This window comes from Pimephales promelas, chromosome 18 (genome assembly GCF_988280905.1).
Source record: "Pimephales promelas chromosome 18, fPimPro1.hap1.1, whole genome shotgun sequence".
Lineage (NCBI taxonomy): Eukaryota > Metazoa > Chordata > Actinopteri > Cypriniformes > Leuciscidae > Pimephales > Pimephales promelas.
The window spans coordinates 10,726,430-10,738,929 of record NC_142786.1 but is presented as its reverse complement, the minus strand read 5'-3'; the positions used below and the strand labels follow the sequence as shown (position 1 = coordinate 10,738,929).

The following is a 12,500-nucleotide window of genomic DNA, read 5'->3' as shown; positions in this document are numbered from 1 at the left end:
TCACAGGTGTGGCATATCAAAATACTGATTAGACAGGATGATTATTGCACAGGTGTGCCTTAGGCTAGCCACAATAAAAGGCTATTCTAAAATGTGCAGTTTTATCACACATCGCAATGCCACAGATGTCCCAAGTTTTGAAGGACCGTGCAATTGGCATGCTGAATGCAGGAATGTCCACCAGAGCTGGTGCCTGTGAATTGAATGTTAATTTCTCTACTATAAACCGTCTCCAAAGGCGTTTCAGAGAATTTGGCAGTACATCCAATCGGCCTCACAACCATCGGACCAACACTCCACAGACAACAATCAACAACCTGATCAACTCTATGTGAAGGAGATGGTGGTCACACCAGATACTGATGCAGATACTGGTTTTCGGACTGGTTTGACTAACAACCCAGATAGCAAACTGACATTGAATCAACGTGGAAATATGACATTGAAACAACGTTGATCCGACATTGTTTTGCTCATCGAATTAACGTTGAACCAACGTCAGGCGCGTCATTCTTTCAAAACTAACGGAAAATCAACTTGAAATCAACACGTTGTTTCAACGTTATAAAAGCAAACCAATTTTCGATTTTCATTTAGCTCTGAAGAATGCCGCGTCTGACGTTGGTTTAACGTTAATTCGATGAGCAAAATCAACGTTGTTTCAATGTCATGAGAGACGTCGTTTCCACGTTGATTCAATGTCAGTTTGCTGTCTGGGAACCTTTTCATTGCCATTAAAGTGAAATTACTGAACCTAAACATAGCGTGATAAAATGGTTTGGCACTGGAAGTCTTCATATATTCTTTAAACAGACGTCTCTTACGGCATAAGTGGGGTCTGTGTCTCTATCCGTGCGTAGTCTGTGCAGTTCCTCCTGGTACCGTGCGATGGTGACCTCTCTGTTCAGCTCCACTGCCTTCAGCATCTGCAGCTCTGCACTGAGTTTTGTGTTTTCCAGCTCGGCGCTACGCACATGAGACTGCAAGTGTGCACACGCAATGTGGATCAATGCATGTCATACGATTGATTAATCACACTTTATAACCTGTAGATCCTACATACACTCACTTTGTTAAGATCCCTCTCGTCTCTTTCATTCTTCAGTTGAGTTTGCAGACCGTCCCTCTCAGAAATCACCTTCTGCAGCCTGTTTTTTAAACTGGATGACACAAAAAATGAAATGCAGCATATAAATACTCCCCTTTCCATATATAGAACATAGAGAATAAAAGTCTGGGATTCAAAATCAAATTCAAACCTGAAAATAACCGAAACATCATGGAATAAAATTAAGATTTTTTTTTTTTTTGTCACCTGTCAAGTAATCAAATTTGTGAGTGACATTGATCAAGTGAACTTTTTTGTACAAATGATTAGATGTTTTTTACCTCCACTCATCTTTGGATGATAATCTAAAATCATTCTGGAGAACATGATCATCAGGTTTATAAGTATTGCTGTCATAATGCATTAAACCTTTACTTCTTCAAATCAATTTTCCCTCAAATTATTATGCTGATAATAGAAAAAAATATTTTTATGGCACCTTTCACAATATATATTGTTTCAAAGCAGCTTCACAGAAATTTCTTCTTTCAAATGTAAGGCAGTATTCAATCAGAAATAAAAAAAATCTGACTATGCAGTCAGACTTAAATAAAATCGAAAAATTAAAGCATTTTAACTAGTTGTCTCAGACATATGGAACCCACTGTAAATATGTAAATAATATTAATGTCAGGTAATGTGTGTATGGGCCTTACCAGTCCAGTTCGGTCTCTTTAAGAACAGCTTTTTGTGTGATTTCTAGCAGGTCTTGCTCAAGCTGTCTTACTCTGGCTTGAGCCTCCTCCTTCTCCTCACACAGGACTTTCTGCAGCTCCTGCTATTGGACAGCAAATGCTATCAATCATAAGTTTAGCATAGCTTCCAGCCAATCAAAATCCTCAACAGCAAAAAAGATGCAACTGCCAAATTAGATTCAAAAGCGTTCCAACCAATTACTTTAAACTATATATATATATATATATATATATATATATATATATATGAAGAGTTCAGATGCAAAAGCCTCTAAATGCCATTTGAAATTTTCTTCTTTAATGATGATTTTTAGCAATCTTGCATATTTAAGTTCAGTAATTTCACTTAAATAACAATTAATAGGTAATTATCATTGCCATTTAAGTGAAATTGTTGAACTTAAATATACAAGTTTGATAAAAATGATTATTCTAGAAGAAAATTTCAAATGGCACTTAGAGGCTTTTGCATCTGAACTCTTCATATATATATATATATATGTATATATATACTGTATATATATATGTATATATATATACTGTATATATATATATATACTGTATATATATATATATATATATATATATACTGTATATTCTTCTAACAAACAGCTTATATGTTATTAGTCTAGTACAACAACAAAGGGTCGTCTGTAGGGAATGACAGAATTCATAGACACTTTTAATAATGTGGTAGTTTACAAGACACTTAAAGAGAAGAGAAGAAAACTATGACCAAAAAATTCCAGGAATTAGCCTGATTCAGTCAATTCCCAAACTACATTTTTCCAATAGTATAATGTCAGAATGAAAGGAAGGGGGCTTCAATTTCACTTTTGTTGCGGTGGCTCATATTTAACAGTCGTCATCAGTAAATCACAGTAACATCTGGTTCTGAAAGCACGCATACACGCCTTGTCCTCCGGCTAATCTGGTGACTAGTGGTGTTTTACGGCCCATGATGTTTCGGAATTGCAGCACAGGCAAATAAAATGTGCGGTCGTAAAATTAGCAGCCACAAAATATACACTTATGTTTTCAGGATAAAGAGGAAATCTATTTTCATATGTAAGATCTGACAGTTTAACAGACACACGCACACTTATGGCATATGAAAGGGTTTGTGTGACTGGGGTGTGAGAGAGAATTATAAAAGTGTTAATGTTTTATTTGTGGTGTTCTTTGTCCTTTGTGACACTCATAATTCACACTTACACACTTCAAAAGGGTCTCCAGAAAAAAAACACTAGGGGGCGCTGAAAGACCAAAAAAAAAAAAAAAAACAACCAAATCATATCCTGGTGTTTTCTGGGCCCTTTTTGAGTTTAATGTGCTTGCTGTGCACGCAAACATCGGCACCACATCAGAACCAAATGGAATGACTTTTTTTTTTTTTTTTTTTTGCATATTCTTCGCTGATGTTGAGGAAAAAATGCAATTTTGTGGACAGGATTTAAACATGGTACAAAATAATAAATAGATTAAATTAGCCAAACATGTTTAAAGGGGCAGTTCCCCCAAAAGTGAAAATTATGTCATTAAAGGTGTCATATGGAATAATTGAGGTAAAAATATCCGAAAAATGAGCTACACGCATCAAAAGAATGAGAAGAAATAAGTGCAATGATGTCATTAAAAAACTGACAAGTTATAGTGCTGCCGAGATATAAACCTAAATTAGCATGCTAAATTACTAGCCCCGGCCCGGCAGGTGTCGTAATACCAGTTTCGGCCATGGGAGGCGGTATGCGGGCGGGCAACGTTACCACCAGCCAAACTGCTGTACACGAGTGAGTCGCGCTCGCGCCGGCTTGTGTGTGTACTTGAACCTGATGTCAGTCGTGTGGAAATACAGCCCACTACTACATTTCAGTTCAGGGAAGAGTTCAAAAAAATCGATATTATGCATGAGGAATACATTTTGGTAAGTTGTAGCATACTGTCTCTTTCAACAGAGTTCATGTTCTTTTTCCATTAGCTAGTAGAGACGATCGTTTCACGTGCGCTGGATCTGTGGTGTAACATGTACAAGCGCCAAAACGGTATTTTTTCTTTGAATTCCATAATAAAATTGACAGAATCTGAGAGCTTAACTAACCTGCTTGCTAAGTGTCAATTGCGTGTGTCTCACGGTGAATTCGTTAAGAGTTGGCAGCTCTGAATGGCGCTAGCTTGATCAACATCAGCGAATGCTGTCTGTCAAATTAATTCAAACTAACAATAAAAGTGTAATATGAAAAAAACCAATACCATAAACTTCAAATAATTGCCCAAGCTTTTATTTTCCCATGTCGTCGAAATGCACCAGCTTGTTTTTGAGACAGGCGTCTATGAGGCGGTCTTCATCATTTAGTGTTGAGATGTTGTTCATTGAGTCTCTGATCTCTAAAAATCTCCAAATGCTCCACGTGAAACTGCGGTCTTCCAACCTTTTACTATCATGTCAAATGATTTGAATAACATGCGCGATTGTAGGAGCACAACTCATTTTCTGGAGTTATACTGCCCCCATCTGTTATGGAATATGGAGTAGGATTTGATTTATTATGTCAGATGGCACCTTTAAAGGCACAATATGTAATTTTTTTGCCACAAGGGGGCGCAGTTTCCAACAATAACAATAAGGCGTAGGTTGATGACGCAGTGATGAGCTGAATGATGGGACTTGATGTCAAGCTGATGGATCTAATAATGTTTATGGGTGAGTGCAAACATTCATGTTTTTTAACATTACAGTGGTATGAAGCAGGTTGCTAAAGAAACAGATATCACAGGCGAGTAAAGGAATAAGGACATTAATTCAACGAACTACCTGCAAGTGCTGGATTTAATCACACAGGTCAGTTTATTATATGAATTAAACGTCTGAGGTAACGCAGCGCTGCTTCACTTGGTTTAACGTTACACTATCACACTAAACAGCATTTAAATGTCTGTTGAAAGTTATATATGTTATCCTACGTGTTAGTTCGTTTGATATACAAAACTAGCAGTAAGCTAGATCAACATTAGAATAACATATCTAACATTTCATCATGTTGAGCGAACGTTATATAACATTGATTTGTTTTATGTACATTTGCTCACCTATCTAATAAAGCTGTCAAGTCGTGACTCGTGAAGCTCTGTCAAGTCCAAGTTAGTCGCGGACATGGAGCTCTCAGCATCTCAAAAACGCCACACTGATATTGATCCTCATTTTAGACTCTTCAAGTCTACTTGCCATGATCTATGTTTGAAAGAAACCATAGACATATACACTAGACCTCACCTTGGGGTTCTAAGCATGCGTCAAAACCGCCGCCATCTTGGAACAGGGGTCTTGTCATAGGAAGTAGCTAGGTAAGCCTGCTATCTCTGCCTTTACTTCGAATTCATTGATGGTGGCGGACTTTTGTGCAGCGTATGATGTTCACGGATGAAATCTGAACTAAGAAGAATGTTTTAAAAAAAACAAAAAAAAATTTTTTTTCTTTTTGGAATCAATGATAAATACATGTCTGACCGTTGGAACAAACCAAAAAAACAAGAAAAATCACATTCATGATGATTTATGGTGATTTTATTTCCGTTAGACCTGTGTCTACTATATTGACGCTGATGCATTAAAGTGGAGGGGCTCCCCTGTTTCAAGATGGCGGCTCTATTGACGCATTCGTTCCAATGAACTGCCGTAGCCAAGGTGAGGTCTAGTGTATATGTCTATGGAAAGAAACAAGAACTGCGTGCCGCTAAACGTCGTGCACTACGCAGTTGTCCACGTCTGTCGCCATGGTTACCTCATGGCTATGGCAGAATGAATGGAAACCAGGGATAGCGCGGATATTGCTTCATTGACAGGCGACATTTTTTTCTGGGACAACCACTTAATTAATATAGGAATTTCTCTGAAATAAAATATCTTTGGAGACTTACACAAGTACTGCAGGAAATGTATCATACTGTGCTAGTGATTTTTGGATATTTTATTACAAAATTCTTACATATTGTTAGCCTGACTTCATCATAATCATATCCTTGTCAGAATGTGAGTCTGATACTGCTCCGAATCCTGTAGGAAGGACGCCAAACACATCTTTCCGATCAACAAATGCCTTGATTGCAGTTCTCTGTTCGTCTTTTAAAATTAATGCGCTGTCGATTTCTTTTACAACAAGCGCGATAGCGTCTCAATTCTCCAGCTGCAGTCAACTTTGAGGGAAATCAGTTCAACCCAATCGCTTTTCGATAAAGTGATGATTACGTAACTGCATATCATCTGTCCATCATCGTATAAAGCCCGCCCTGGCAATTTGATTGGAACTGATTATATCATAATTACTCCTCAATGGATCGTTCCCGACCAAAAAATGTGTGGGCGGGGTTCGGGCTGGGATCCAGACTAACATATTGTACCTTTAATTACCCTCACTTCTTTCCAATCCCATGAGACTTTCGTTCAACTTCGTAATGCAAACTGGATGCAAAAACTGGATCATCTTTATACTATATCCAGTGTTGACAGCGTCAGTGATTATAATGAGTTCTATTTGATGTGATGAGACACTCACATCCAGTGTAGGCAAATGTCAGCCGTTAAGCAACTGAATGCCAGTGGGCGGGGCCTATGGTCTGATGATGTACTATTTCCCGATGTCTTATGGAAATCTTTTTGCACTTGTGATATCACAGATCCCGCATTATCAAAACAAGCCATTTTTAGAGCTTGATTAAATAAAATGCTTTGTTCATGATAAGGAGGACATTTAAGCTATACAACTAACAGGATGTAGACCTAATATGTCAAAAGATCAAGGCAAATTTGATTTCTCATGTCATGACCCCTTTGAAATATATTGCAAAAGAAAATGTTAAGAATATTTCACAATATTTTCACAAACATAAATCTTACAGACCCCAAACGTTTGAGCGGTAGTGTATATCGCCTACATTAAAAGTTACATGGTATTAACATATAATACATGTACCATTATACCGTCGCATTCCTGTCTTTTGTAAAGGACAGATAATACTAATTTACATGTACAACAAAGAAAACAAGGTTTAGAAAATGCAGATGAAAATTAATTCTTAGTTATTAATGGGAAAGAATAAATATAGCGCCATCAACATTAACCAACAAAATGAAAAATTTTTTGAAAAGACGTTAAAGCATTTAACTTGACATTATGACAAACACCCTCTCTTCAAAACCCTGCCTTCCAAAGGCAGATCAGCCAATTGAATGCCTGCAAACCCAAAGACACAAAATGATTGACAGTTAAAGATTGTTTCTGCTAAACAATAATAAAAAAAAAAAAACAGATGTGTTTCACCACTGTGTTTGTGTCTTCTGTAGCGTCTCAAACATGACACAGCATACTAAGAACGTGGAGCTAGACCTTCCACTACCAAACGTTTCTCTTTTTTAATAGCAAAAATGTGTTCTGTGTGAAAGGCCTCTAAGACAATTTTTTTAAATTTTCACAAAGCACTAGGCTGTCCCAAAAGACAGTTGTAAATTCTCCGGACACCTTTCAGCAATGTCTATCAGGCACATGTTATGTGTGGCATTCCAAAAAAGAAATCACTTACAGCACCTTTAAATATCACCAAATCAAGTATGAAAAACCGAAGATGAGAGAGACAGAGAGAGGAAAAGAGAGAAAATCGCGTGACTGGCTGCTGTTGTCCCACTGAATGGGCAGGTCTCCTTTCAGTTGAGTGGTTTTGGTGGACATTTACTCCTGGCTGTGTGTTCACGATTGACGTCACGTCTACCCTCTGTGGTCGACATGGCACCGCCATGATAACAGTTGCCCAAGTCAGCTTTTCTCTGTCTCTCTCCGTTTCTCAAACTCCCAGCTCTCTTACTCTCAGTAAATCATCCACAGCACCATCAGAATTACGTATGGATAAATCACACGACTTTACGGGGAAGGTCAGTAATGCACACAGAGACACGCACAGCCATTATCTGATAAGATAAAGTGCTCTGTGGGAGTAAGTTCACCGTCAGTCAAACAGAAAGGCGTTTTACACTTGGAGACAGAAAGTCTTGAAGCACAAATGTGAACATACACACACAGGAGAGTGCTTTGATGTGCGGATAACTTGAACTTGTGATCTCTGGTGTGTTATATGCTGCTCAAACACTGTGTGTGTGCAAGCCATCTTTGCTGCTTCATTGGCTGGCCACCATTATATGCGAGTGTGTGTTTAGTACCTGGTTCTGTTGTCTCTGCCGCTCCTGGAGCTGATCTCTCTCCTGCGTGAGGAGGCGTAGTGCTTTCTGAAGCTCTTTGCACTCCTGTTGAACTTCCTCCACACGCTGCTGCTCACAAACACAGATAGTAAGCCAAAAAATAACACTCACAAGATCTGTTCCAAAAACTAGTGAGCTGACTTGCGACCTACATGATAGATGACTTGATTTGGACACTCAAAGTCAGCAATTCTCCACGCCACAAAGAACTCAACTTATTTGGATAATGTTTAAAACTTCATTTTTGATAAGATAAAGTTTGATACTGTAATAAACAATAAGAACACACAAATGATGGCTAAAATAATCCATGTTGATAGTAATCGTACTTTTTAGGGTGTGTTCATGTTTGGTTCAATTAAAATGAACTCTGGTTTGATTAATCTGTTCAAGCGGGCCAAGATGCGCTGAAAAGATGGGCCTCGGACCACTTCCAAACGAACTCGAATGAAATATGAACGCAACACGGACCAAAGACATGTAAACTAACCAAAAACAGGAAGCTGAGACCCTGAAAAGGACAGAATGCTTAAGCATACCTGCTTTTTTGTAATAGTTGTGATGTTGCCATCACAGTTCGATACAGGCATCAGAACCGCGTAGCAGATGTTTGTTTGTGTGTGTGACTGAGGTATTCCTGCCACTGTTTTGACTCCTTTACTAGTCAAAATGCCATCATATGTAGGCTAAACACACACAACAAGCTCATTTATCCCAGCACACAGCATAGTTTGTTGTGGATGTTCGGTAACTTCCATCGTGAAATATAGATAATAAAAGCCGACCAATCAGGTTGTGAACATATCCCTAAGCTATTATGTTCGGTATCTTTAGGTTCGGTGTTAAAATGCCAATGTGAACTCCAAGCGGATCAGGACTAAATGTTTTTTTTGTGTGTTTTTTTGGCCCGGAAGCGAACCAAGCAAAGTTATCTAACAAGTGTGAACACACCATTAATCGATGCTTTTTACTACTGAACCAAACAAATATTTATGAATATATTCATTGTCGTTATGAATGTCATTTATTTTTAATCACTCTAATAAGTACCTCACTATGGAACAGGGCAAAGGTTTGCACTCTTGTGTGTGTGATTTGCATACCTCAAGTAGTCCGCTCTTTGTTGTCACAACCAGTATGTCCGAGTTCCCCTCATCTTCCACTGTCAGTAGCTCCTCCCCTGTGGGCGTAGCTGGGCGGAACTGGAACGGCGTGCTCGCACCTCTGATCTCACCCGTATGTGTGACGTAGCAGAACTGATAAAACTCACCATCACTACGGGGAACGTAATAACCTAGGAAACACCATCCAGAGTATTTGATTATCCAGTTTGTCTACCTGAATATAGTCTCTAACTAACAACAAAAAAGCCATTTGAAAACAAAGAAAAACATAAAACACTAAATCTCCCCCCAAAAAAACAAAAAACATCAAAGTTTAATTTAGCACCAACTGTCAAACAAAGAGGCATTATGTAGTATTGATTGCTAGTGGTTGAAACGGGTACTGCAGTCCAAATTCAAAATATTCGAGAGTGTTCACCCAAAAAGGACAATTCACCTTTGGCTAAGCCCCGCCCCCTTAGTTACTGTTGCTACAGCTGTGACAGCTCTTCCTAACTTGATAACTGAAATGTTATCAAACTTTTATGAAGCAGCAAATAAAGTGTCCGATAGAAGTGGGCAAAAGGGGCTGCAATATGCGTTCGGAGGCTATATTCAAGACGTACAGGTGAAACGCAAGAAACAACAAGGCATCCAAATAGGCTAGAGGCAAAAGCATAATGTTACCGGTCACATTCAAAAAATGAACCACTGAAGATCCTAATCGAGACGGAGGCTGGGACTAACAATATCAGGGAGCAACACTGTTCATGCAAAACTGGGTAGGTCTCTACTCACTTCTATAATCGTTATTACAAAGCAAACGGACTACACGAGTATAATGTTGTATTTATTAGCAGCGTGTGCTAGCGTATCAACAACCGGTATGAGAACCGAAATCATAACCTAAAACATTATAAAACGGTCTACCTAACTAGTATAACTTCACAGTAAGGTTAGAAGTAAAAAAAAAGATGTGCTTGTTGATGTTTGAGGGGTTTAGCTGACTGAGGACGTCCATACAGTTTAATCCAAAGACGACACTTGTCAGGATTTGACTTCGGTTTTGGGAACCCCCCTCCAACCGCTCTGGGAAACGCGTATCTGTGTTACAAATGCCCGAGGCACAATGTTTAACCACATTTTTGATAAAACTACGACGGTAATAGCCTGCCGAGACCAAAAGTATGAGACGCCTGTGTTGAAAATCAATGGAGCGCTGCGAAAAAGTGTCCGACCTCTGTGGGAGCTCGTTCTTGGCTGCGCTGTGATTGGTCAATCTACATTCTAGGACGTGGCTTAGCCAAAGGCGAATTCTGTCCTTTATAACTCTCTCATGTCGTTCCAAAACTGTAAGACTTCTGTTCATCTTCGGAACACAAATGAAGATTTTTTTTTGATGAAATCTGAGAGCTCTCTGTCCCTCCATAGTCAGCAACGCAACTGAAACGTTGACGCTTCAAAATGTTCATTAAGAGATCATAAAAATAATCCATTTGAACAGAGCGGATTAGTCCAATTTGTTTCGAAGTGACTCGATCACTTTATATGATGAAAAGATTGAATTTAGGCATTTATTTACATATAAACATTGATCAGGGGACAGGAACAGAAGCTCAACCGAACCTGCTTGACAAACGAAAACAAACCTCTTGCTGAAGCTCAAACGTGCTGCATAACACTTGAGAATGAATCTCATTGGTTCTTGCTGAAGCTCAAAACGTGCTGCGTAACACGAGAATGAACCTCATTGGTTCTTGCTGAAGCTCAAACGTGCTGCGTAACACGAGAATGAGCCTCATTGGTTTTTGCTGAAGCTGAAACATGCTGAGTAACACACGAGAATGAATCTCTTTGGTTCTTGGTGAAGCTCAAATGTGCTGCATAACATGAGAATGAATCTCATTGGTTCTTGCTGAAGCTCAAACATGCTGCGTAACACACGAGAATGAACCTCATTGGTTCTCACATGTCAAGCGAAAATATTTGAGCTTACGTTAACCACAACTGATATGTGACTTGAATAGATTTGTAAACTCAATCTGTTCATCATATAAAGCGATAGTTTCAGTAAACCGCTCAATTCATATGGATTAGTTTTACGATCTCTTCATTAACTTTTTGAAGTGTCAGTTGCATAGCTGTCAATTGAGACTGCAGAAAGCTCTCAGATTTCATCAAAAAAGATCTTAATTTGCGTTCCGAAGATGAACGAAAGTCTTACAGGTTTGGAACGACATGAGGGTGAGTTTGACAGAATTTTTGGGTGAACTATCCCTTTAACACATCGGCCTACTAACATATAACAGAAAAGCTACTTGCAGCAACAAAACAAAAAAAGTTCCTTTTGGATGAACTGTTTCTTTATGAAAAGATTACATCTTTTTACTTAAAATAACAACAACAATACAAATAATCAACTTGGTTTCTTGCAAAAAGAAAAAAAAAACTAAACTAACAAACTCATTTTTAGTCATAATGTAATTAATTATAACACCTATTTCCACAATGATAGATAAAAGCAAGTTTGACCATCCAATCAATTCTCAACAAAAATATGGAAGTAAAATGAGTTGTATAAGGCATTACATATTGATTTTAGGTGTGTTTGTGTGAGTGCATACCCTGAAAGATGATGGTACGGTGAACAGTGGATCCCTCGGTGTAGTTTTCAGGCATGGGAGACCAGAGGAACGTATAGTAGTCTCGTGCACTGCTCCAGCCCACCTAACACACACACACAAACACACACAGGAAACATGAAGTGAGAACTAAAATTTCTGTGACCAGACCAATGAAGGCCTTTAAAAAACAGTTACAGTAAAACATATAAATCAAAGACTAGTTCATTAGACTAGCTTGGCCATAACAATACATGTGAAACTACATAAACACAGACTATATAAAAGTTGAAGGAACACTCAGTCAAAACAGAGATGGAAAGAGAGGGAGAAAAAAGACAGAAACATTACTTGCTATCAAAACATTAAACACAGACAGTCTCCGCGAGAGATCTAAAGTCCTAATACTTTCTGTCATATCAATTTCATAGGTTATATACATCAATAAGATCAGGGTGGAATGGAAACACTTAGCCTCCCTTCTGCACTAATTAGCCAGCAGCGAAAAGGGGGCACAGTGTGTGTGTTTGTGTGTGTGCGTGTGTGTAAGGTTGGAAAAGGAGGGTGTAATGGAAAAAAAAGACCGGGGAAAAGGTGAAAATTTTATAATGGCTTCAAAGGGGCCTAAAATTGTGTGGTTACTCAAAAATTGTGTGTGCATGTGGATTACATCATTTCTGCCTTTGAAGCAAGTGTAAAATCTTCACCTCCAAAACCACCCATTGTGGG

The 12,500-nt window shown here is 38.5% G+C and overlaps 1 protein-coding gene across 7 annotated transcripts in view; it reads right to left on the bottom strand.

Annotated features, from left to right (window-relative positions):
* The window catches only part of tax1bp1a (Tax1 (human T-cell leukemia virus type I) binding protein 1a), a 40,129-nt gene that overhangs the window by 23,977 nt on the left and 3,652 nt on the right, over positions 1 to 12,500 (bottom strand). For 5 of the 7 annotated variants that reach the window (XM_039678883.2, XM_039678881.2, XM_039678882.2 and 2 more), the window contains 6 exons: positions 11,775 to 11,877; positions 9,151 to 9,341; positions 8,009 to 8,116; positions 1,765 to 1,886; positions 1,070 to 1,160; positions 825 to 980 (listed from right to left, as the gene is read on the bottom strand). In XM_039678883.2, the coding sequence (XP_039534817.2) occupies positions 825 to 980; positions 1,070 to 1,160; positions 1,765 to 1,886; positions 8,009 to 8,116; positions 9,151 to 9,341; positions 11,775 to 11,877 (771 nt within the window). The remainder of the gene's footprint in view (positions 1 to 824; positions 981 to 1,069; positions 1,161 to 1,764; positions 1,887 to 8,008; positions 8,117 to 9,150; positions 9,342 to 11,774; positions 11,878 to 12,500) is intronic. The other 2 variants (XM_039678886.2, XM_039678885.2) reach the window with 1 other exon arrangement.